General features: G+C 36.1%; 10 protein-coding genes across 10 annotated transcripts; 4 read left to right on the top strand and 6 right to left on the bottom strand. All coding sequences in view use genetic code 12, as the record gives it.

Annotated features, from left to right (window-relative positions):
* Positions 1 to 118: 118 nt before the first annotated feature.
* Positions 119 to 1,951, bottom strand: DEHA2G09724g (DEHA2G09724p; the record flags this gene model as incomplete). Its single annotated transcript, XM_461969.1, has 1 exon — positions 119 to 1,951. One exon carries the CDS (start codon positions 1,949 to 1,951, stop codon positions 119 to 121), a length of 1,833 nt encoding a protein of 610 aa, XP_461969.1.
* A 286-nt stretch (positions 1,952 to 2,237) lies between these two features.
* DEHA2G09702g (ribosome biogenesis protein BRX1) lies at positions 2,238 to 3,101 on the bottom strand (the record flags this gene model as incomplete). The annotated part of the gene is made up of 1 exon (XM_461968.1): positions 2,238 to 3,101. One exon carries the CDS (start codon positions 3,099 to 3,101, stop codon positions 2,238 to 2,240), a length of 864 nt encoding a protein of 287 aa, XP_461968.1.
* Positions 3,102 to 3,652: 551 nt separating this feature from the next.
* On the bottom strand, positions 3,653 to 3,856 carry DEHA2G09680g (DEHA2G09680p; the record flags this gene model as incomplete). Its single annotated transcript, XM_461967.1, has 1 exon — positions 3,653 to 3,856. One exon carries the CDS (start codon positions 3,854 to 3,856, stop codon positions 3,653 to 3,655), a length of 204 nt encoding a protein of 67 aa, XP_461967.1.
* A 428-nt stretch (positions 3,857 to 4,284) lies between these two features.
* DEHA2G09658g (DEHA2G09658p) lies at positions 4,285 to 4,794 on the top strand (the record flags this gene model as incomplete). The annotated part of the gene is made up of 1 exon (XM_461966.1): positions 4,285 to 4,794. One exon carries the CDS (start codon positions 4,285 to 4,287, stop codon positions 4,792 to 4,794), a length of 510 nt encoding a protein of 169 aa, XP_461966.2.
* Positions 4,795 to 13,866: 9,072 nt separating this feature from the next.
* Positions 13,867 to 14,685, bottom strand: DEHA2G09636g (DEHA2G09636p; the record flags this gene model as incomplete). Its single annotated transcript, XM_461965.1, has 1 exon — positions 13,867 to 14,685. The coding sequence occupies one exon, from the start codon at positions 14,683 to 14,685 to the stop codon at positions 13,867 to 13,869; it is 819 nt and encodes a 272-aa protein (XP_461965.2).
* A 158-nt stretch (positions 14,686 to 14,843) lies between these two features.
* DEHA2G09614g (DEHA2G09614p) lies at positions 14,844 to 17,849 on the bottom strand (the record flags this gene model as incomplete). The annotated part of the gene is made up of 1 exon (XM_461964.1): positions 14,844 to 17,849. The coding sequence occupies one exon, from the start codon at positions 17,847 to 17,849 to the stop codon at positions 14,844 to 14,846; it is 3,006 nt and encodes a 1,001-aa protein (XP_461964.2).
* Positions 17,850 to 18,271: 422 nt separating this feature from the next.
* On the top strand, positions 18,272 to 21,460 carry DEHA2G09592g (DEHA2G09592p; the record flags this gene model as incomplete). Its single annotated transcript, XM_461963.1, has 1 exon — positions 18,272 to 21,460. One exon carries the CDS (start codon positions 18,272 to 18,274, stop codon positions 21,458 to 21,460), a length of 3,189 nt encoding a protein of 1,062 aa, XP_461963.2.
* A 526-nt stretch (positions 21,461 to 21,986) lies between these two features.
* Positions 21,987 to 22,746, top strand: DEHA2G09570g (60S ribosomal protein L27; the record flags this gene model as incomplete). Its single annotated transcript, XM_461962.1, has 2 exons — positions 21,987 to 22,017; positions 22,367 to 22,746. The coding sequence occupies 2 exons, from the start codon at positions 21,987 to 21,989 to the stop codon at positions 22,744 to 22,746; spliced, it is 411 nt and encodes a 136-aa protein (XP_461962.1).
* A 336-nt stretch (positions 22,747 to 23,082) lies between these two features.
* On the top strand, positions 23,083 to 24,348 carry DEHA2G09548g (DEHA2G09548p; the record flags this gene model as incomplete). The annotated part of the gene is made up of 1 exon (XM_461961.1): positions 23,083 to 24,348. The coding sequence occupies one exon, from the start codon at positions 23,083 to 23,085 to the stop codon at positions 24,346 to 24,348; it is 1,266 nt and encodes a 421-aa protein (XP_461961.1).
* Positions 24,349 to 24,424: 76 nt separating this feature from the next.
* Positions 24,425 to 24,850, bottom strand: DEHA2G09526g (DEHA2G09526p; the record flags this gene model as incomplete). The annotated part of the gene is made up of 1 exon (XM_461960.1): positions 24,425 to 24,850. One exon carries the CDS (start codon positions 24,848 to 24,850, stop codon positions 24,425 to 24,427), a length of 426 nt encoding a protein of 141 aa, XP_461960.1.
* Between the last annotated feature and the right edge of the window lie 940 nt (positions 24,851 to 25,790).

Genomic DNA, 25,790 nt, shown 5'->3' with positions numbered 1-25,790 from the left:
TCACAACATGTTATGCTATAGCCCTAATTTAAAAGATTTTCTCATGCGTTTATATTTTTACATACGTCATCGAATAAATGTATCTTAATAAATTCTGTTCTTTAAATATATGCAAAAATTAAATCCGTTTCTTGGATTTATAAAATTTAAGTGTCATCAATCCAAGTAGACAGCAGAATAGTACCCCTGTACTTGAATTTTGATACTCAAAAAATGAGCCACCAGCTGAAATTTGACTATTTTTTCCTTGGATTAGATTCTGACTAGTCCCAAGTACTTCTAGGTTTTTCATTTTTGTCTCTGAAAACAACATTTCAGGGTTAATTGTTCTTTTAGAATTAGAAGAATCCTCTGTCTCTACGGTTACTTCACCAATATCACACCATCCATTAACAGGAAGACAATTGATATATTTGCACCAAGAACAATTATTGTCTATTGGATTTTCACCACCATTAAAAAAGTTCTTCACTAACAAGGCAATATAAACTATAGCCAATACTAAGCTCACTACTCTTATACCACACCAAATATAAAACCTGGACGGTATTTTGTCTTCCCAATTGTATATTGGGTTCCAGTTATTCCTAAATTGTTGCATTGTATCGTCTCGTGCGTGATAGGTAATGATTCCATCGACATAGACCAAAAATGGATCTGGTAACAAAAGGATAGCCATGAGAATACCCATTGCAAACCCCCCTATATGACTAAAATTGTCCATTCCTGGTAAGAGCCCTAATACTAATGATATCACAATTTCCATAATCATGATAAATATGAACAACCCGTATTTTTTTGTCCCATATATATTAGTGTTCTTCTTCCCGCAGTAAACAAACATTATTATATTCGTTGCCACCACCCCAAATAATGCACCAGAAGCACCTGTTGATGCGATTCCATTTGGTGAGAAGTTAGCTCCCAAAAGAAAGCCTGATATACCACACATCAAATATATGATGGCATACTTTATAAACCCTATACTTCTCTCAATGGAAGCCCCCATCGTAACTTGTAATAATAGGTTAAACAATATATGCAAAAAACCAGCATGTAGAAACATTGGAGTTATAACCCTATACCATTGGTGGGGTTTGTAAACATCATCCTTTATCGGTACACCACTTAATCCACATAACTCATTCAATGAACACACATTTGTGTCAGTAGTGGTCGAATTGGGGCATGGGAAATTAATGGTCGTATCATTGGTTATTCCCTTAATAGATTGCATACATGGCGCATAACGAGCACCCATGTTTATCATCAAGTATGTAGATGGACCCAACATCGGATTAAAATAAGGTTTTGTTTGAAACGCTGAACCTGTCAAACTAGACATCTTGGCTAATTCTGCAATAAATACACTCACTTGAATTAATGTCACTAGGATCGTAAAATATGGTAACTTCGTATAATGAAATCTTGGCTTTCTTCTCAACTGTCTCAACCTGGCTTTCTCATTCTTTCTCATCTTCTCGTATTCATCGTCAACGGGTATGGGAGGCTGTTCCCTATGTGGTTCAAAAGGATTGTACTCTTGTTGTGGAAATTCAGGTACTGATTGATCTCTAAACGGATTTTCTTTCGAACTTTGTCCATAGCTATTATATGGATAGCTTGCTTGGCTTGAGTCAAACGGATTCTCGGCTGAGTTGTTGTTAATGCTGTATGATGATTGTAATCTGTCTAGTTCATATTCGTGCGTATTTGCGTTCGAAGTCTCTATATTTTTTGAAATGCCGGAGTACCCCTTAGATGGTGGGTACGGTGCTAAATTAGTGGTATCATTACCAAATACAAATGAGCTCTCATCCTCGTCTGTAACGTAGCTGCTATTACCTCTTAAATTGTCCTTAGCATGATGTGGGTTTGCATTCGATACAAATTGATTCCTCAACTCCTCTGATCCCACCCGATCATGAAAATGATTTGTATTAGAAAACATTTTTGCTTTATGCAATCACGGATTCCAAATCTAGTTGTCAAATCTGTCTAATCGGAGTACAGCGATTTAAGATCAAGATGTTGTCCGTAAATACTGATTATAGACAGACTAATGTCGCGTACCTTCCTGAGACAAGGCTATGATTCTATATACAAACCTCGTTTGTGCTCACATACAAATATAGCTTTACTCAGCAGTTTACTTTTACATCCTAATATAAGTGAATATATAGTATCTTGACGATAAAGTTAGTATATTATATATCTCTATATACCCTATGTTACAATTATTCCTTAAATAAACTATCGTTAGCTAAAGGATCTTTCTTCAACACTTGATCTCTTCTCTTCAACTTCTTTTCCAAAGCAGCAGAAGCTCTGGACTTGGCTTGGTCTGCAGCTTGTTGTTTCAATTGAGCTCTAACAAAGTTAGGAGAAACATATTCCTTGTTTTCGTAGATCTTTGGGCCACCAAATGAACCTTCTAAAATGGTGATTAAAGTCAAGACAAATCTTGGGCCGATTTCGACTAAGGATAATTCTTCAGGGTTCAATTCACTAGCATCTTTAGAATCGACGGTTTCGTTAATCTGGTAGTTACGGATCCAGATTTTGTTATCGACTATAGAGAAGGTCATAACGTGGTCAACGAAAGGCTTCGATTTTCTGGCATTAGGAGGAACCCCAAAAGTATGCGTGAATAATTCTTTTAATAATTTATGGTGGTCGGTGACTTCGAACGACTTGTCGAAACTCAATATTGGTCTGGAACCTTTCAAACAGTTACCGGTGAAGTTTAATTCATCCAAGGTGTGTAAGTTTTGAATGTGAAATTTTAAAGTAGGACCATTAGGAGGCTTCGAAATCCATAAGTATAAATCTTGATGTTTTCTAGACTCAAAAAAAAAGATATTATTACAATTGTACAACTCAGCAACTTCGTTCAACTGATACAAGTTCTTTTTGGAATCGAATTTAGGCTCCTTTCTAGCGTGTGGTAAAAGTGCAACCAAATCACTAATCAAATGACGATGTCTGTAAGTAACACCACGGGATGATATCACCAACAATCTTTGTCTATTTATATGCTTGGCCTTTTCAGACGTCTCCTTGGACGACTTGGATTGTAATGCTTTGTAAATCGCTGACATTCTATGTGGAGCTATGGGAGATAAGTAAGTGATGGGTTTTTTCAGATATCTCTGCTCATCGGTATTTTTTTTTACCATATAATCAAAAAAATATTACACAATCTCAAAAAATTCGTACCATAAATATTAGTTTACCCGGACCATCTGATTATTTACTATGGCTAACTAGCCTAGATAAACGATCATTCGTGTCTTATATCTACAGTAAAAGGCAGTTTTACGCTACTATGAATGCTGAAGGACAGACTCATCCAGGCGATAAGCCCTGATCAAACGATATGCCTGCATGTTCGCTCTACAACCTTCTTGAACACTACATTTCACTATCAACTGAACTTTTATTTTCATTCTTGGAAGTAAATAAATAACCTATACCTTTGTACACAGACGGAAAACAGATACCGATAAAAACACTCCAATAGAACGTAGAACTCTTTGTCGTATAGCAGACGCAACCATCATGTACAAAAGCTATCGTCAAAAGAAACAAATATATGGAAACAACGAAATAAAGCAAAACAATGTATATTCTAGAATCTAGCATCCACTATCTAATGTTTTTCTTCTGCTGAGTGCTTCGCTAACCACTCTTGGACAAATTTTTCTTCTTCCTTGGAGGAGGCATTAATTTGGGGGTGATTTGGTGCTGGTGGACCCCATGGTTTTGGTGCAACAACCAAAACAACAGATCCCAAAGTAGCCAAAGCTAATTTATGAGATGGAACAGATTTACCGAGAATAGAATAAGCACCCATTTTATGTTATTTAACGTATTATTTGAATGTAATCACTAAGTAGTTGAATATATCGCTGGTGGATCGCCGGTTATTCTCAAATGAAAAACTTCAATTGGTTGATACACATTGGTCTATCGAGATTCTTGTTATGTAATCACTAATTTGTTCGGGTATATTCGGGTGTGTGGATGTCATCTTGAAATGATGTAGGGATGTAAATCTTCTTTGGTGTAAAGATGTATAGTGGTACCGGCTCCTCCAATATTATGGAGGCATCGATTTAATTTTTCATACATTTTGCATTGCATTTGTGATATGCGTCTTACGTTATATTTTTTGTTTAGTGGGGGATATTTGTGGCTTTTTTTGGTTGCAATTCGGAGACTACAACTAGGTCCCAGCGTTAATAATAATGATATCAATTATCCGGTGTAGACACCAGAATTATGAGTTTACAAGGAGCTAATTACGGGATTGAGTGTACAACTATACGTCAAAGTTTCCAGGACCTGCGAGAACTAGTCTGTGAGCAATACCATGATCACTTCTACAAAAATTCCCAATTTCCACAAATTGAACCAGAAATTAACTTTTCTACAACTGCATCCATAGTTTCTAGTGGGACCCAGTCAAGGAATAACTTACATAAATTATATAGAAGATTAAAGTTATTCAGTCGAAGGGACAATAAAAATAGACCTGCCAAGGACAGAAGCAACCGTGTGTTCCCTAACAAAACATTTCGCATTAAAGAGGATACGGCAGATGAGATAACAAAAACTCGGTGGCATGTTTGGAGTACATTTACAAGAAAAATTCGGGTAAACTCATCGTTATTGTCTGTGTCTCTCACTCCATTTGATTACGCTGATAATTCATTAATCTATTCTCCGCATCTACCAGCCGAAAGTAGTGCGGTTAATCTAGATCAAATGTTTCACTCACCAGACCCTTGAGCTGAGTACAAAAGCCCAACCAACAGCTGGGCTCATCTGCACATACTCAGTTTTAAGGATTTTCCGTCGGTCAAGTGCTTCTTTAGTTCTTTCCCCGACCCCTCAGCTGTCGGTTCCCATTTTTCACTGACCTCTGGAGTAGAATAGGGGCTGCAACCAATTTAGATAACGGTCACTGATATATCGTTTAATACTGGCAGTGCTTCATGTCGGGCATGCATACTTTCGCCCCATTTTACCTATTCGCGCAACGACAATCGCTAACTAGTTAAATACTATAATACTGCCCAATTCGATCTTCGGACTTTTTTATCCGGACTACTGCTTTTCTGGGAGAGATCACGGTTGAGCTAACCCGATATTCACAGATCGCATTTATTCGGGAACCCGACTGCCTTAGTAGATGCATTATTTGCATGAGACATCCTATTTATTTTATTAGACAATCAGACCCCCATTTAAGCGCATTCTCTTGTTACTTAAGTTAACGGTGCATATGTATGGTAACAATACCGGGCAGCTTTGCGTTAAAACCGTCTCATATAAAAAATAAAAGAAATTTGTAGTTCCGATTACATAATCATCCACAACAGCAAAGAATTAGACAGATTAAATTCCTACTATCTGAGAGTGATTGATACTGGAAATAACGATCTCTAAAATCATTAGCATACGGGAAAATAGTAGATACTGGACCCATTATATCACAACCAACGACTCGGCAAAGACGACTTCAATTTGAATAAAGTACATATTGATATACAAAAATTACATTATTAAGTTGAGTAAAGAGCATAGCATACATAACCGCCATAGTTGTGAGTAAAAGACAGAGAAAATACATAGGACTTCCACCATGGATGGCATAGCAGTAATCAAAGATAATTTACTGTACGAATATGTTCAGTCGCTATGTAGGAGATTACAATCTCTTCTTCCGAATAGGACGGGGTATACTATAGCAGAAGTGGAGTTGAACCCACAGTTTGTGATTACCAAGAACTTGCTAGACAAGGGAAACATAAACCCGACATTAGAGAACAAGATCGACACGGTATTTTTGTCAAATGTATTTGATTGTTTGTGCGGTATGCTTAACAACATCAACAAGGAGTCCAACTTGATAAAGCTACGAGATAGGGATGAAAAATCGTTATCGTCGACACTTATCATATTGAAACTTTTGGCAGACATTATAGAGCATAACTGGCGCCTGAAAAAGGCTATCAACGACTTGAAGAACGAGATTTTTTCGTCTAATTGTGAGTTGGCGTCAAATTATGCAATATTCTATCATTATACTCCTCCTCCTCCATTAAATACACTGATAATACATCCAACCATAGATACGTTGTTATCTTTACTTTCCCCACTGGTAGTACGGAAGGTATTGACTCTTTTGAGATCAAATCAATCTGAAGGAATGGACTTGAATCATTTTTATAGGAGTCTCAATAACAACCATTCGCATCATTACAATTATACAACAGAAAGTGCAAGCTCGAATATTGGCACATCAATAGATGATAATGATTCCATAGGTAGCGGTAATGCAGTGGCTCCTACAGGTGGTCGTGAATTTATCACAAACTATGTTAATGATATTGACAATTACATAGAGATTGCTCTTAAATTTATCGCTGCTTCAAACCCGGACGAATATTACGACTATATCGATGCAAAGCTTTTTAAGTATTCCAGAATGGGAGAATTGGTTCCATTGCCAGCTTTGCAAAAATATTCGCCATTAATGAAACACATATTCTACCAAGCTTCAGTTGGCGAAAATACTTCACGAGAGATTTACAAGGTTTTACCGTATATTAAATCCCATTATTGGAAATTGGCTTTTATGGTATTCTTCGCGACAAGTATCAAGGATCAATGTTTTTCAAGACCAGAGGATTACCAAGCATTATTAATCCCGGGCTGTGAAATAGAGCTTGGTATACGGGTTTTATTTGATTACATCCACACAATTATAGAAGAATCACCATATTCAGGCTGTAGTTCGATTATTCAAAGTTGGTTAGGGGTTCTTTGCGTAAGTGATTTTATTGAATTGGAGAATAAGCCAAACAAATTGAGAATTGCATTTAATAAAAGGTTGAAGTTTTTGAATACTACTTTAAAAGATGCATCGTCGATGACCAATTTAGATTCGTTTGATTCGTTGATCAATATTTTTCACTTAGGGGCAGCCTTGACTAATACAGACAGTTTCACAAGTGAGCACTCAGTGTACAAATTTTCGTTAGCTCATTTGGATGAAACTCATGAAAACTTGAATAAATTAATAAGCAGATCTAAGAATGATGATTTGAAACAACTACAAGATAATCTATTGATAAATTTTTATATTGCAGCATTAATGATCAAGCCAAAGAAATATATGAATATCTTGGTTGCTAAGTTTAATGAATCAATGACAGATATGAGGCAAATAAGAATATTAATCAAAACGATTAAAGGGATATCTGAATTTGAAAGGACTACAGATATATTTGAACAGTTAATTACGAAATTGGCCGTGTTTTTGAAATCTATGATATTCCATTTAACTAGGTTTTTGACGCTTCATGGCCATTCAGAAGAGTTTTCCACTGGCTCCCATTTGAATGATAGCACGAGTATTGTACAAAGTAACGAAGAATCTGGAAGTCAAGGTGGCAAGTATGATGAGGATAGTTACATTGACTCGAATCAATCTTCAATGTTGAAGCTTGATCGCTACATAACAGAATTATCACCATCTTCAACTAAAAAAGAATCAGTCAACTTAATTGACAATATTATAACTAATATGAGCATGGACATATCTACATATATGCAACCGTCTCTTGCATGTTTTGAAGAATCTCAATCAGTGTTCAATGCAGAAAGAATGTTATCTGACTTGTTTGCGATATTTATTGGAGCTCCAGAACTTTATTTCAATGATTTTGAATTAATGAGTGACATACACTTAGTTAACACAGACAAAGATGAAATTCGTAGAAGAATTCGTAAATTTGCATACGAAGTTACTATTCCTTTGCAGCACGCGTTCCAGACTAAGAGTTCACTTGAAGGCATAAAGTTATTCGATTCCGCGTGTGCTTTAACTATGACGTTGTTTGATAGGGATAATAAGATTTCAAAGAATTATACAACAATTTCGGCATATGGTAACTATTTAATTTGTATTAATATCATTCAGTCCATTTGCGAAGCGTGCTTGCATTTATCGCTTACTGATGCCAAATTCAAATCATGCTTTTTATTTTTGAATAGATTTATGCAGGCAAGGAAGGGTTACGAAGAAGTTGTTAATGCAAATGAATTAATAAATGATACTTCCAGTCATTTGGATTGTACGAGTGTGTTTCATTCATTCGAGAAAATACTACTTTTATCTTTGTGTACGCATGATATTCAATTTTATAATATAGCCAAAGATTCCATGCAGTGGTATTGCAAGGAAATAAACTCTACTCTTCATTACAATGAATGCTGCTGTCCAGAAAACCTAACTGAAACATTTGAAAAGGTTATTAATGATGATTCAGTGTTCACTGGATTTGTTTCGTTGCATAAGAGATTTAGAAATATTTTGAGAGAATCAAAGCCAACTAAGTCTCTCTATGAGATTTGGTTAATAATCTACAGAAGATGGTTGGAAAATTTGGAAAACAAGAGCACTGTGAATGATCAAAATTTAGTTTTCCGTCATTTTACTGGATTCTTAGTGTCAACTTCTGGATGCTTCTTACAAAAAGAATTTTCATCTGATGATCCAGAGCAAAAATTAAAGCTGCAGGAGTATATTTCTGAATTTTTTGATAAATGTACCAACTTACTAACCTCGAATGACTTGGTAATTAGGGTTATCATTAAGGATGCATTGTCTATGGAGTCGCATTCAGCTGTTTTTCATTTAATATGTGTCAAACTTATGAGCATTGCTGGCTCGTATTCTGACAAGAAAATTGCTAACGAAGAAAGTATTTTATTTATGGAACAAGTTCTTGCAATTTTGGCGACTATGGTGGGACTAAAGAATGATGGGGCTTTTGTTTTGGCTTCGTTACTTCCAGAGGTTTGTGGGTTTATAATTGATTTTATTAACTTGGTTAAAAATGTACCCGATAACTTGAGATTAAAGTTAAGATTTTGCAAACTAGGTACCGCCTTGGAAAGTGACAAAGAGTGTGTTGGTCTTCAAGGTGCATATAAGCTAAGGAATTTTTTTGCTAAAGCATCAGCTGAATGGCTTGAGCTGGCAGTTTTTTTTGATGAAAATACCAATCAGGATTCTTCTCCGCACTCGCAGCCTTTTTCGTTGGATAGCCTGATAAGTTCTAACAAAGACTCTGAGAATGCATACTTAAATATTGATTTAGCAACCGAGTGCTCAAAATGTCTATCATTACAACTAGAAGATTTACTTCTTGAAATCCCGGATGGTACAAAAGATAAAGATATTCGTAAAAACAAGGATTTGGCATTTGCAAATTATTTATCTTTATTCTACAGGATCCTTCAAAAGTACACCTCGTCAGAATTGACCTCAAAACTTACTAAATCAAAGTATAAAGTTAACTTGATTACAGATAATGTTTTGAAAAGTATCTCTAATATTCTACAACATGATACTGATATCGGTATGCAATTTGTATTACCATTGGGATATCATGATAATCCTAAGATTAGAGCAATCTTTTTAAATGTTTTTGCTAATATGTTGGCTGCAAGGAAACTAAGCAAATCGAAGGAGGAATTTCCTGATAAGCTTTTAAGTAATTTGTCTGAATTATATGAGATATGTGGTATAACCGCTGAAGTTGCACCCTTAAATGAGCATAATATACTAGCCACATCATTATTTAAATTTTTTGGTTATACCAGGAAGTTGGATAAGCTTTTCAGAACTCTTTTAGATCGTGAAATTGATCATGTGTCGAGATCGAGTGATATTTTTAGAAGGAATAGCACTTTGACAAAGCTATTATCTAATTTCGCTAAAGATTATGGATTAGATTATCTATCAGAAACTTTGCGCCCATTTATCCAAGAACTAGATTCCAACAAAGTTATTTTCGAAGTTGAGAAATGCGACCTGGGAGACGAAGATGCTGAACTATTTATGAATTATTTACGGAAATTGGTGGACGTAATTCTCAGTTCGATTGAGTTGATTCCCTCATCCTTCAAGTACATTTGTGCTGAAATTTATTACTGCGTTAAAGAAAAATTTGAAAACGCTGCATTGATTGCGGTAGGTTCATTCATATTTTTGAGATTTTTCTGTCCAGCTATTATTAGCCCTGAAGCATTTTTTGATATTTCGGTAGAAGATGTGAAAGTTAAAAGAACATTAATGCAATTAGTTAAAGTAATTCAAAATATGGCCAATGGCTCGTTAGGATTGATCAAATGGCCAAGTTTGCAAGGTTATATGGATGAATTAAACACTATAAATCAAAGAATTTTTGACTTTTTGAAAGACATTATAACTGGTCCCCAAGATACGTATCCATTTGAGGAAATTACTGATAAGCCAACTCCTGAATTAAGATACTTACACAGGTTTTTTTACACCTATTTTGTGAAAATTAAGCATCATTATATTTTATCGGATCCCTTAAAAAATATTCAAAATTTGCACCAGAAGGTTGAGACATACAGGCAATTTGATATTTTAGTTAAAGAGTTGGGCCAACCTAAAGCATTGATTTCATTATCAGTATCTTCACCATATAAAAGCTTTGATCCAAATAATAATAGTAGTAATCAGTATAACGAATTCATGGCCAAAATGTCGGCTAATTATATCGAATCTACTGTTGATTGCCCAGTTGTTCATAACTCGATCTTCCATGATGGAACCCCTGTTGTAGTCTTGAATTTTGGCTATTTGAAATCGATGAATAATGATATTTACTTATTCACTTACAGATTATTCGAATTAGTAAGCCAAGTTTGGGATAATAAATACTACTTGGTTATTGATTTCACGTTGTCTCTCCTTGATACACAGACGCTAGCACTATACGTTTCACTTTTGAATACTTACGCTCCAAACCAATTTTTTAAAAATTGCAGTCGTATTTATTACTTCAATATTCCACAAGTTGAAAGTGGCTGTATATTAGAGACCATGCGAGCTCTAAGACTCAAAGAAAATAGATCTAGTGCTAGAATCTACACCTATTCACAAGCAGATAGCCCAAGAATCGTTAATAGTTTGTGTTTGAATGAAGAAACACTTTCTATTTCGAGAGATAATAAACTGGTGTTTAGCGAGGTCTTGTTTTACGATAAGAGTGCGGAAAAGTTTGTGCCTGTTACACTCAAAATTGGTAGACAATGGTTGCAGGTTTGTTTCGATGATTATTTTTCATTCAATGGAGCTGCTTGTGTTACCGAGGGTTTTATGCCACTTGAAGTATATAAACTTTCTGACATTATTCGGTGCGAAGTTACAAAGTCATCTAATGGACCAACTGATGAATTTATAATATGTTTTAATTATGGTAATACGGTAATTTTAAGATCACAAGAAAGGCTGGAGATTTTGAAGTCATTGTATTTTACTACATCAAGAATACCTAAACAATTACTTTCAGAAGACAGAGATACTGCTAGCCATGAAACAAGACCATATCACTGGTTTAGTAGATTGTATAACGTCACCTTTCAAGGACTATTAAGTCAAGATGAAGAAGTTAAATCTGCTGCAGCAGTGTTATTTGCATCATTAGCTACCTATTTTGATATAGATTTGGCAATTCCAAATGGATACTCCAGAAATATCGCATTTCCGTCAAATATTACTGATTTCATTGTTTCAACCTCGCAATTTCTTGCTAAGAAAATGCCCACGGTGTCTCACAGGTTTTTTAAAGCATTCTTTGATCACTATGAAAAGTTGCCTGTTGAAAATCGGTTAAATGCTATTTTATATATATCACCATGGATTGATAATGCGTGTGATTATATCTATTTAGAGAATGATATAAGTGGACCAGATAGAGTAGCGGATATCATTAGGCAGTTTTGCAGGATTTCGTGTCTCAACAAAGAGCAAAGTGCATATTTGAATGATTATATTTGGAAGAAATTATTTAACGAAAGCAGACTCACGCCTATTTTAGTAGATGAAGTTGTTGCTTACATTATCGACAATAAGAATGAGGGCCCTGATTGGTACTTCATAATTTCATTCATCTCACCATCTGTTGAAGTATGCAGTGAAGTTATAAACAGATTAATTTTGTGTGTTAGTAAAGCAAGCACTACAGATTCAGCAATTGCATCTCAAAGTAAATTATTTGAAATTAAAGTTTTGATAAAGATTTGTGCATCGTTGTTTTTCAATTCGTATGCATTGGGTCAATTATTTTTGGCTGATGTATTCTTTTTCTGTACACTTTTTATTGATAACCCTGCTTTAGATTTTGGTGTTGATTTACAAAAATTATTCATCAACACAATACAGTCATTTCTTCAAAAGCCGGATTTAACTGAAAAGCAACAAACTGCAGTTGATGACACACTTTCCTATTTCAGTGGTCAACGAGCTAGAATGTTATTTGGTTTAACAAGGGACAAAAATATTTCTAGGTCCGATTTAAGCCAGTCTTATAATAGAGCAACAAGTTTTGAAGTTTTGTGCCAATATTTAAATGATTTTATAAAAGTATTAGGAACGTTTGATGAGAGGTCAAATTGGAAATCACGTTGGTGTTCTTATGCTATAGATGTTGCTTTTAGTACCACTTCCATATTTCAAATTAGGGCAATACTTGTGGTTGGAATTTTATCCCAAAATGGAATTAATGATTCTACAGTCTCGAGAATTTTCAAGCTAGTCTGTCAACAGCCGATTACTTCCTTGGATCATCTAAACGGTCTTACAATCAGTTCTGCTGTATCTGTGAAGGATTGTCGCCAGATTCAGTATTTCCGCATGTAATGGTTTGGCCGCATCTTTGTTATTCATTACTCAGTTATTCTGCGTTGTACCAATCTTCGATTCAATGTCTTTTAAACTCTATGAGTAAAGCAGTTCTTCAAGGGCCAGACTACTTGGATAGAATTTTTGAACACCGTATTTATTTGGAGCCATTTGTTACTGAATTTGGAGATATGCATAATATCCAAATTGATAAATCAAATTTCGAGTATTATACCCTTTTCACCTTTTCACATGGCTTGAGACTTCCGCATATAAGACACACATCTTTGAGTTGCATGAAGAAATATTTTAAGTTGAGATATAGTATAAGGGTTGATGACGAGATGGAAGAGCTTTCACCTTTGAATATTTGTTTGCCTTATTTGTTGATTATCTTCTTAAGCTCTTCGGATTCAACATTTGATAGTTTCTTGCATGAAGCTGACTTTAAAACAGGGCACTTCGTATATATTGAAAATGAAAAAGTTCCAAGAGTTATATTAGATTTTGTATTGAGTGATACAAAAGATTCTAATATTACTTTGATATATTTGGCACATATGTTTGCAAATGAAGCTGTTGATACCGTATTCAAACGAAATTTTTTACATTTATATTATCATTTGATCAAGATTTGCAAACCTTTGGGTTTCTTGATTTACCATATCATAAAAGCTGAGTTGGAACATATTTTGATAAATTCCAATTCGACGGATACTGTGAATACTATATCTGAGATACTGCTTTTCGCGATATCTGATGGAACTTATACCATTGAGCGATACCAACAAGAGGTAAATGCAATGTTGGAGTTGAATCACATAACAATGATAAGGGATCATATACTAGTTAAACAGATGGATGATCTACAAACCAACAATGGATTAAAATTAGACTTGAGTAGAGATGTCAAAATTCTACAAGAAATGACGTATAGAAGTTCGTGCATCTATATTGAGGGCCAAAAGTTGGAAGAGTAAGTATTTGTGGTTTTAATGGTCTTTCTCGTTCATATGTTGTTGACAGCTACTGTATATTTCGTATTATGACGAAATTGTATATTAATTACTGTTATAGTATACTGTAAATTTTATATTACCTAATGTATATAAATTATTATTAATAGTTTACCTTTAGCTTGTTTTCTCAGGTTTTCTGTTTTGAGTTCTAATGCTTTGTTCAAATTCCTTTCTATGTAATCTGAATAATAACATAGTCGCTCTAGCATCTTCAACTGACGAATGAGCGGAGCCTTGAATGTCTATTTTTAAGAAATGCAGTGATAATTTTTTTAAGCTTGGAGTCTTGCCCATTGAAATGCTTCTGAATGGCTTATATTGAGATGTATCTCTTATTCTTGATTTCGGATGTGATAAAAACAACGCATCCAAATCATGATGTATTGCATGCCCAACCAATATCCTACCTTCTAAAAGTTTAGACGTCTCATTTTGGGCTTCTTGGAAGCTTATAGCTTCATTCATGTGCTTCGGAGTCACACCACTAACCCACGTTCTCCAATCTGTAACTCTTTCTCGTGGCTTCACAAATTTATCAAAAACAGTGTGGCCGTAGAAGTTCACTATCGAAACTCTTGCTAAGGCTGATTCTGTTCCTTCTGGTCCAACCCCTACGAATTCACAGTCCATAGCTAAATATTTGCCTGGTTCTTTTTTTCTGATATCGTTGCCCTGGGGTATTAATGTAATTTTCTCGGTTTGTACTGCTATATCACTTACATTTATGTCATTCTCTTTTGTCCATAAAGCTAATTCTATTGGAGAAAGTGTTGATTTCTGTAATGTTGGAGTTATGTTTAGAGTGTTTTCAAGCTCTGCTTTTTTTATCTTGGTTTTACCATTTTTTCCTTTCACAGGCTGTTTTGTAACCTTAGATCCCTGGTTAAGTTTGGAACTTAATTTCTTCCAATTCAGAGATAAAGTGGTAGTCATAATCAATTTTTCTAATAGTAACCCAAGTCCCTTCTATCGAAATTATCTCAAATTTATGTGCGATGCGATGAGATAAAAACTAGTTCGCGCAGAAAATCGAAAATACGCATTTACGACTATTAGGTGAGAACAATATATGCATTATTACACTGTCAACTTCAAGTTGAATTCAAATTTGACATACTATACACTTGCAAAACCCATTTAATTTTCTTGATGATTTCTTCACACTCGTCAACATTTGCCGCTTCCAAATCATACTTCTTTTTGATGGACGAATCTTTGGCATTTGTAGAACCATCCACATGCTTCTTTATAACAATCTTGAAATGGTTTGGATTCTTACTGTTCTTGTATTGTTTTAACTTGGTTATTTGTGTGATATGAAATGAACTTGTCTTCATCATCAGGGTGTTGTAATAGTTCGAATAATTATAATGATGCAAATAATGGTGATAGTGATGTGATTGACTATGATTCTGTTGATTGGATAAAAATGGATTCTCACTTGGATTCTTTTTCCAAACCATGACATCAGATGGCGTTAGATGAATGTAGTCACCATCTATAATTAACGTTTTTTCGATTTTGTTTAAAATAGTTGGCTTTTTTCTCCATACTTTCCAAGTAAAATAGATTGTATTGATGTTAGTAGGAAGTAGCGGGTTCTTACCTCTGATAATGTCATCCAAGTATTTGTTCGAATTGATAGTACGCCTAATACTTTCGGTCGTATTTCTACGTGGATCTTTGCGAGTACGAATCGAGGCATTCAGTTTCATTTCGTTCGCAATGTTTAGCGTCTGAAACTTATCCTCCATTTGCTTAGCTGGCGGAGTTATTAGAGGAAGAGTATTAGTAGATTCTGACGGAGTAATTGCCATATTCGCCAATGAATGATCATTAACATATTCTTGTGCAACCATAGATTGCATCACATCCGAAGGCACTAATTCTAGTGTATTGCTTTCTAGCTCAAGCACTGAATCTGTACTTTTCAATATTCCCTTCCGCTCGAAAACTGTGGGACCCATGTCTGTCCTAAGATTACCTTGCAACAAGGTATTTTCTGGTTGTAAATGTTTGTGAGTAATATGATTATGTCCAGGTACTTCACGTAATAATATCTCTCTTAATTCATACCTAGAAGAGTCAAGTTCATTTTCTGCGCAAAATTCATCTAGTACTTGGCCCATCAGCGCTCTTGCTGAAATAAAAATTAGTGAATAATCAGAAGTTTGCAATGTGTCATTAAAGTTCCTTAGTATTTTTAGCTCTATCGTTTCATCTTTTCCATTAACTAGTAACGAATTCCTCTTACTGTTGACACTTGAACTTGCTTGCTTTTTCTCATGCGCCAATAAGTTCTGTCTGAATTCCATTGGCAATGGAGCTTGTTTTTCGTTCTTAATTATCTCTGCTTCATCGGTAATCTCACATAATGCTATATCTCGCGGGTTATTATATGATGATAAGAGTCTTGTCCTATCCAAAATACCAAATGATCCGTAATTTTCACCATCTTCATCAACTAATTCAAGTCTCCATCTATTTGGGTTCATTAAAGAGGAATCATCTTTATTGCTAAACTCAGACATGGTAGATAGTTTCAATAAAATGTAACCAATGCAATCTGAAACGGCGACATTATCATTAATATTAAGATTGGTAATCACTGGACTATTGCTTGGAGGTACGTATATATTGAGGCTAGCCTTATGAATTGAGTCAATATATGACGATGCGAATGTATAATAATTTAACGGATTTATGTTAGACGATTTATACCTTGATTGAATGAGCATGCTTAATTTCGAATTCCTTGGCTGATTGATATTCTCATTTTGTTTGGAGACGTCAACTTTACCAAATGTAAAAGAGTTTTTCCTGCTATTTGCAAGCCTATTCGAATTATACGACACGCTAGAATTAGGAAGTGCTTTTGAGTTAATCATACTATTAATTTGTTCACCATTGGGGTCTGAATTAAGCAAAGTTTGTGAGGTGCTTCGTTTTATGTTCCCTGTGTTTTTCGAAAGACTTTGACTATCGAACGAATTGAGTCTGCTCTTCTTCTTTTTCAATTTCTTGTAATTACTTCGGAAGCTAGGTAATGTGTCATTCTGGGTTCCAAACGAATAGCTGTTATACGCATTATCGTTATATGAGCCGAGTAGCATAGATGAGTCCAATATAGAGTCTGTTTCAATGTCTGTAAATGCAGAGTCTGTAGATGATACATCAGCATCTTCGTCATCGTCTTCATCCTCATCCTCGTATTCATCTTCGTCCTCGGTAAAATTAGAACCCTCTTCAACATCGACGTCTTCATCTTCATCTTCATCTATGATGACAGTATCTATGGTATTGCTCCTACTTCTTAATGAATCATCCTGATCGTCGTAACCAAAATCTGTCGCGGATGATTTTAATACGTCCCCTGATGCTGCTACTGGTACTTCGAAGTCACTGTCAATGGTTATTGCATCGCTTGTATCCTTCTCATATACTTTGTTTCTATCTCTTGCATTATCTTCAACTTCATCTTCATTCGCTTTTTCTTCTTCAATTAATTCAAGGTTCCTCTCTGACGCAACAAATGCGGGCGCTCTGGACGTATCGTCGCTATCACTGTCGCTGTCTGAATCATTATTTTTGCTAGAATGGAAAAACTTAACAATATTCGGCTTGCTCTTCCTATTTATTCCCTTTATAGATTTTGTATAAGAAAGCCCCACCACCTCACCAGTGGACTCATTGGCATCGCTCGTGTCAACCAGTCTTTGGGGTCTCACAGGCAAATCTGGCGCTTCTTCTTCTTCAATCAGCTCTACATTCATTCGATCATCCCTCTTATGTGCATTCTTCGCCTCTCGCTTGTTCTTATTTCTATCTGTTTTCTTCCGTTTCTTTATCGTTCTCTTGCGTACCTCGCTACCAGTATTCAGAATTGTATCTTGTATGTGATGATTAGCATTAAATGTAATTGGCGGTGATTCGGGCATCTCTAGCCGTGTATATATATTTTGCTGCTGTTTGGTTTCATTGCCGCCCACTGCCAATGGCTTTATTATACGTCTAGCATATTCATCATTATCTGTTAAAGTGAGATAAGACACTCGAAGTTGCGCTATCAAATGTGTTGTTTCTAAGGGTAACGCCATTCTTTCGGTCTGATAGTATGCATATATAGTTCCTGCTTCAATTACACATATCTTTCCCGTTAAAACTAGCCGCTATGTATAGTATATCGATTATAGTCTAAGGGTGTTCTTATAGATTTGAATATTATGGTCACGTGAGTGTTGTGTTGTTCCTAATGAAATTTGAAAGCCTTCCCGTTGGCGGAGCATGTCCTAGTATTACAAAGAAGTAGGGTTTTTGGACTATAATAAAGAATAAACCATTGATATATCGACCCAGCGAAGGTAAATTTAGTATACCCTTATTCTTAACTTTTCAAAATATTGCAATTGTATAAGGATTATGTATTATTAAGAGTTTGTTGTCATTATCGGTATCCCTTATATAATTGCAGCATATTTAAAACAGAAGGCGCTAAGAAAGAATAAAGAAGTAATAAATAATGGCGTCCATGAATAATCAAGATCATGGTTCTCAGTCTAGTCTACACGGGCTAAATGCCGAGTTGGACAATATTTACAGCACGTACACCAGTAGCAACAATAATGGCAGTGTTGACACGCTTGACTCCAATTCGGATCAAGCACCGGGACGAAGTGAAAGGGTGTTTCGGACAACTAGGCTCATTCCTAATCATAAGCGGTTGCCAGATGTACACATTTCATCAAGGTTGTCATCGCTTAATTTGCTGGAGGACAGGGACATTACACACAGCGCCCCACAATCGCCCAATTCGTCGACATCGTTTGATTTCAATCCAAGGGACCATCATGCGGTAACTAATTCGTCGCTTAATGTATTATTGGACACTCCGACGACTGAAGCAGAATTCATGAACCTCGTTGATTCTACGCCAACGCCAACTGCGGAAAGTTTGGGCGATTTTCAGGCGCAAGAATCTAATCTTGACCCATCAGTAGCTCAGAATAACAACGAAAACTGGAATGATAGGGGTGCAGCCGTAAGAAAAGTAGAGGATAAAAAATCAAAATTTAGGCTTATCAAACGAGGTGTGCAAGATTTTGAATTTGGTAAATCGCTAGGTGAAGGATCGTACTCGACTGTGGTTTTAGCTACAGATAAACACACCTCACAGAAATACGCAGTAAAAATATTAGACAAGAGACATATTATAAAAGAAAAGAAAGTAAAATACGTTAATATAGAAAAGCATGCTTTAAATCGTTTAAGCAACAGAGTTGGTATCATTTCATTGTATTTTACATTTCAAGATAAAGCGTCGCTTTATTTCGTTCTTGATTATGCATCCAATGGGGAATTATTGACTTTAATTAAAAAGTATAGCACACTTAACGAAGATTGTGTTCGGTACTTCGGTGCTCAAATTTTGGATGCAATCAAGTATATGCACGATAATGGTGTTGTTCACAGGGATATTAAGCCGGAAAATATCTTGCTTGATGATAAATTAAGAATTCAAATTACTGATTTTGGTACTGCAAGAATATTAGAAAAGAAGAACGATGAAAGTGAAGACTATCCGGTTGATGTTAGAGCTAAATCGTTCGTTGGTACAGCCGAGTACGTGTCGCCAGAATTATTGGAAAATAAATACTGTGGTAAGCCAGGTGATATTTGGGCCTTCGGTTGTATAGTCTATCAAATGATTGCTGGTAAACCACCATTCAAGGCCACTAATGAATACCTCACTTTTCAAAAGATTACTAAGTTGCAATATGCGTTTAGTGCCGGTTTTCCGATGATCGTTAGAGATTTAATTAAGAAAATATTGGTTTTACAACCTTCCAAGCGTATTACCATTCCACAAATTCAAAAGCATTTCTTTTTCCAATCCGTAAAATGGAATGACACGGACCTTATTTGGAATTCTTCGCCTCCTGAATTGGGACCTTATAAAATGAATGCTAAATCGATGATGAAAGTACCCGAACTAAACGAACCGACCCAAGGATCTTCAAGAAAGAGTAAGAAGTTGGCTAATGGGGGGTCTGCGAATAGGGCTAATGGTAAACCTGTTAATCCAGCCTCTGTCGCAGCATTTGTTTTAAATAAGAAAGACGATTCGTCTGATACTGATCTCCTAGATTTGGAAACGAATTCTAACGATGGCTTAGATGAGAATGTACCGGTAAGTAAGACTGAATCTAGATCTAGTAGCAGTGCTGGTGGTAGCTCAAGGGTGCTATCTGCTGCTGATTATATTCCAGGAACCAATATTTTGAGGCCAACAGTTAATACTCGAGCTTCGTTCTCTAGGGCCCCACCCCATCAAAAAAAACAACCTAAGAAAAAATCGAAACCAGAAATTATGGAACCAACCCCAATAAGTTCATTAGAAATAGCGTGGGCAAGTTATTTGACACATCCAGATGAAAGAATAATGAAAATAGGACCAGTAATATTCTCAAAGCAATTAACTGAAGTTTTTGAAAGGAGGTACAAAGGTATTTTGCATAACGCACCTTTAGACTACGCTACGAAGTTACAAGCGACGAAGTCTAGAGGTAGCTCAAGCTTCTTATCCCATGTTGTGCATGGACCTAGTAAGGGATTAAGGGGATCTGTTTCAAGCCTCGAGGGAGATACCGTCGACGAAGATGAGTCGAAGGCAATTACTACTTATAAGGATATTGAAGAGCTAGCTAACCCTACACTTCCAAGATCATCGACAGATAGTAGTAACAATCCGGCAAGCGGCACGTCTGGCAAACAAAGCAAGTCCTCAAAGCTCAAGAAGTTTTTATTACCAGGGAATAAAGGCAATGACAACGCAGACTCAAGTTCTGGCAATGGCTCTAATGCTGCTCGACAAACTTTAGATAAAGGCATAACATGTACAATGATGGTTACTTCACATGGACGAGTATTGATTTTCTACCGTAACGATATCGATTCTGAATATGCCTTAATCAATGAAATTAAGTTAAACTATCCATTTATCCAGTTCAAGGAAGTTGTATCTACAAGTACAGCCAAATTTCAAAAGGGAATGCCTTCTACCGGTATATTTGCCATCGAATCGTCGATAACCACGTTTGTATTCGAGATAGAGAAGTTTGATATCAACCAATGGACAGAATCATTAGCAAGATCCAAGCTTAACCAATTTGAAAGGGAGATTTTGGGAGTTAGCGAGAGTGAGCCTGTTAAACCTAAAACGTCGAAGTCACCGCCAACCAGATCGTCACCAAAGCCAGTGGAGTCGCCAGTATTTACTAAAGCCACCAAAAGGACGGTATCGCCCGTGGAGAAACAAAAGGCTATAGAGCGGGCGGTTAGCCCTGCTTCCACTGAGAGCAAGACCCGTCACAAGGAAAATATGCTTGCCCACAGACTCAAGGGTAAATCGGTGAAACGCAAGCCACCACCTCCAATCAACACCCATCATAACTCGATCAACCACTCAACGGGCCTCGCATCTCCCACCGAAGCGTACCAGGATGGCGGTTTGTTGCATGCAGCCCAGCTTGCTGTATCGAACAATGCGAACCACATTCCTAACGAGTCTAAACGCACTAGTTTCACCAAAGAAACGCAGAATAAGTACGTGATTCTTCCTTCGAGCCCCAACCAGTCGTCCAATTCGGCCAGCAAGAACATCACTTCCATGAATTCGAAGTTTTTGGCCCGAAGCCAAAGAAAGAAGTAGTTATTTCTTGTATCCCTATATATTCGCTAAAATCTGAACTATAAGTTATTTTCCCATCAATGTAGCACGAACGCCCTATGAGCTCCAAACCTAACATATGACGACTCCGGATCCGTCTACATCTACCTCCTGTCGTTTTCTGCCGTTCTATAGGGGCCTCGTCTCTCAGACCTTCCCTACCGGTCCATTAGCACCCCTAGCCATCCTTATGTATAGCCAAAACGCTGTTTTGATACTGCTATACGGATTAGGCAATAGCAGTCACAAACCTTCACATGATTTACGGGGCGCCTAGATTTACAGACCGTCTGGTCTCATTGACAGCACACGACATTTATCGGTTACCCGGTATCGCAATTACCGGATTTGTTTTGTGTCACAAGTCACAATAAATTTTTCAAAAGTCACTGCACCGGTTTGGTGATGCTCTGGAAGACCTCGTCAACCACTTAGTGAATAAAAATTGATAAAATTTTTTATTACTGAAATTGAATAGGTAGATATATTGCATATTTAACATCACAAAATGGCTAAATTCATTAAATCAGGTAAAGTTGGTATGTATCAAGACTTTAGATTTAATTTAAACCACATAGACGGGAACTCGGAGCAGAATTCAGGATGAGAGGTGAAGGATTTGATGGGTGGGAAAAAACCGTAAGAAACACAAGAATTGAACGAGATGATGCGGTATTCACAGTAAGAGAATCACGGAGTAATGATATGGCGTAAGAATCAATAGTTGGTTGAAGACAGAAAGTTGAAAATGGACATATTGAAGTGAAAAATTGATATGAAAAATAAAGTGAAAAATTCGGAGGAGATCGAAAACCAGATAATAGAAGGCTCAGAGTACCGTCGAAAGGTTAGAGATGTACAGAATACGGAATACTAACATATATATAGCTATTGTCGTTCGTGGTCGTTTCGCTGGTAAGAAAGTCGTCATTGTCAAGCCACATGACGAAGGTACCAAGGCACACCCATTCGCACACGCCATTGTTGTTGGTATTGAAAGATACCCATTGAAGGTCACCAAGAACTTAGGTGCCAAGAAGACTGCTAAGAGAACTAAGGTTAAGCCATTCGTCAAATTAGTCAACTACAACCACTTAATGCCAACAAGATACTCTTTAGATGTTGAATCTTTCAAGTCTGTTGTTTCATCTGAAACCTTAGAAGAACCAACTCAAAGAGAAGAAGCTAAGAAAGTTGTCAAGAAGGCCTTAGAAGAAAAGCACCAAGCTGGTAAAAACAAATGGTTCTTCACTAAACTTAACTTTTAAAACTTTATATCTACATATATAGGATTTAAAAAGAGGGTTTAAAATTTGTTTATATTAGTTTTTCTGTTGTTTTTTCTTGCATGGGTTTAAAAATAAACAATAATTTTACGATTTAAAATAGTTTACTTTAAACGTATGTAGTCTTGATGTATATTTACTTGATGTATTAATATAGTTGTTAGTTACATTTAAAAAAATTTCAACTGTTTAAACTGCAATTCCTAAGCTTTCCTGTACGGCTCTTCGCAGGAAAATTATTCTGTAGAGTCATAAAATCACCCATCTTGTTGATCTAATTTTTCTGACAATTGGTAATCATATAAGAGAAAAACGAAGATGTCAGTACCTAAGCTTGAAGAGGAGGTCAATAAGTTAAATATCGGTGCTGCGGATCAAAAAATCACTCCTTGGGAAGTAGAAGGTGCCGTGGTTGACGGAAAGCCTCAAGATATAGACTATGAAAAATTGATTAAACAATTTGGTACCAGACCTATCACGCAAGAAACCTTGCAGAAGTTCAAAGATGTTACTGGACATGAACCACATCCATTTTTAAAGAGAGGTGTGTTTTTTTCGGAAAGAGATCTTACCAAAATCTTGGGGTTGTACGAACATGGTGAATCGTTCTTTTTATATACGGGTAGAGGACCTTCTTCAGATTCGATGCATTTAGGCCATATGGTTCCATTTATCTTTACCAAGTGGTTACAAGATGTGTTCGATGTTCCATTAGTGATCGAATTAACTGATGATGAAAAGTTCCTTTTCAAGCCAAAATTGACCATCGATGATGTGAAGAGCTTCTCCAAGGCTAATGCCAAAGATATCATCGCGGTTGGGTTCAATCCTGAAAATACCTTTATATTTTCTGATTTGGATTACATGAATAGTGCATTTTATGAAAATGTTGTTAGAACATCTAGACAAATTACCACATCAACTGCTAAAGCAGTCTTTGGATTTCAAGATTCCGATTGTATCGGAAAAATTCATTTCGCCAGTATTCAAATTGCAACAGCTTTCCCATCATCTTTCCCGGGTGTTTTGGATTTACCTCCAAAGACCCCATGTTTGATTCCATGTGCTATTGATCAAGATCCATACTTCAGAGTGTGTCGTGATGTTGCCGATAAATTAAAATTCTCGAAACCATCTTTAATTCATGCTAAGTTTTTCCCAGCTTTACAGGGCTCTTCCACTAAGATGTCTGCATCTGATACCACTACTGCTATTTTCATGGGTGATACTCAAAAGCAAATCCAGAAGAAAATTAATAAATACGCATTTTCTGGAGGTAAAACTTCTGTCGAAGAACATAGGCAACACGGTGGTGACCCAGATATCGATGTTGCTTATCAATATTTATCGTTCTTCAGTTACGATGACGATAAATTAGAAAAATTAGCAAAGGACTACAGATCTGGTGACCTTTTGTCTGGTGAAATGAAGAAAGAATGTATCGACGTTATCCAAAACTTTGTTGCAGAATACCAAGAAAGAAGAAGCAAGATTACCCCAGAACTCGTAGACTCATTCATGAAACCACACAAATTAGTATACGGTCAAAAGGAAAGATTGGTCCCAGCTACCCCAAGAAAGTAGATTTTCCCATACAACTATATAATGCAAAAACCTCATAATATTTATTAGTGTAATATACTCTATAATCGTAGACCTCCTATTTTAATAATTGTTTGACATTATCTAAAACAAACATTAATTTGTTAAAGTCATTCTCGTCTGTTTCGTTACCCTTGCCAAACCATCTTGATCCAATTGATAAAATTAAGTTTTTTGGTTCTTGAGATACGAGCACCAATTTTCCAATTTGAGATGCAACCACTTGTATTTTAAGGTTGCTGTAATCTCCGATTATTATTACAGGCTCTACTCCCCCATCTTCACTGATACTTAAATTAGAGTACGCATTAATCGATGACTTTGAAGATACTGGAATATCGAACGTTGTGTCCATGACTCCATTGATTAGAACGTTTAATATTATTTTATCGTTTAATTCTATCTTATGAAACGTGAATTCATTTTCTTCGTCTCCGGGAAACGTTGCAGTTATCGACTTACTGAACTCTGGTGTAGATTCCATTGCAGATTGGAATCTTATCGAGACGCCATTCTAATCCTATTAATCCTATGATTTTTATCTAAATTGTAGGTCGTGCGCCAACCATACAAAAAATATGATATCATACTACTTTGCTTTACAGCCCATATAACTAAGGATATAGCTAGAAAAGGACTATTAAGGCGTCAGAGTCCTGTTCCTAACCAAAAAAAAAAAAGCTATGGTTTGAAAAAAATGTTTTCTTGAAGGTGCTTCTCTAGTTTTGCAGAACGTACTGAGACATCGACATACTGAATCATCGGAAAGAAACCATTTACATTCGTGGCTACTCATCTTTTATCCTGTGTGTTATATTGTTTATATAATATCTTATATTGAACTGTATTAATCCTTCCTCTTTTCGAATGACAAGTTTCACTACAATTAATACTGGCTGCGAAAATTTGGGTTATTTGTAAAAATCTCTAAAAATTGCACAAGCAATTCTAAAATACTATTGACCCAGAGTGTTCTACTAAGCACAAAATACACCCATTACGCTATCTACGTTACGAACTAGTAGTTGTACTATGATACGGTAATATTCAAAGACAAAGTGTCCTATATGGTCCTTGGTGTAAAAATTCGTTCTGCAGAACCGAGATTTACAGAACGCAAAATGTACTCAACCGAGCAAAATAGAGTTATGACATAGAATGGTTTTCCTATGTCCGAAAGTCCACTTCATTGAAATACCGATCACAGGCAAATCCTCCTACTTTCAAAGGGCTTTGATTCCTGTGAATCAACGATTCACCGATATTGACGATGCTCCCCATCAAAACTACCTCCCATTGGTTTGACTACGTTCAGTACTACGGTGTATCGTCCGACAATGTACCATTCTATTGCCCAGTTCTTCGGGTTGGTAACAAACTATAATATCACGTGAAACTTACAATAACAATTTCAATAATAGTCC

The sequence above is a fragment of the Debaryomyces hansenii genome (assembly GCF_000006445.2).
Source record: "Debaryomyces hansenii CBS767 chromosome G complete sequence".
In the NCBI taxonomy this organism is placed as follows: Eukaryota; Fungi; Ascomycota; class Pichiomycetes; order Serinales; family Debaryomycetaceae; genus Debaryomyces; species Debaryomyces hansenii.
The sequence above is the reverse complement of the archived record's forward strand: the minus strand, read 5'-3'. Positions and strand labels throughout refer to the sequence as shown.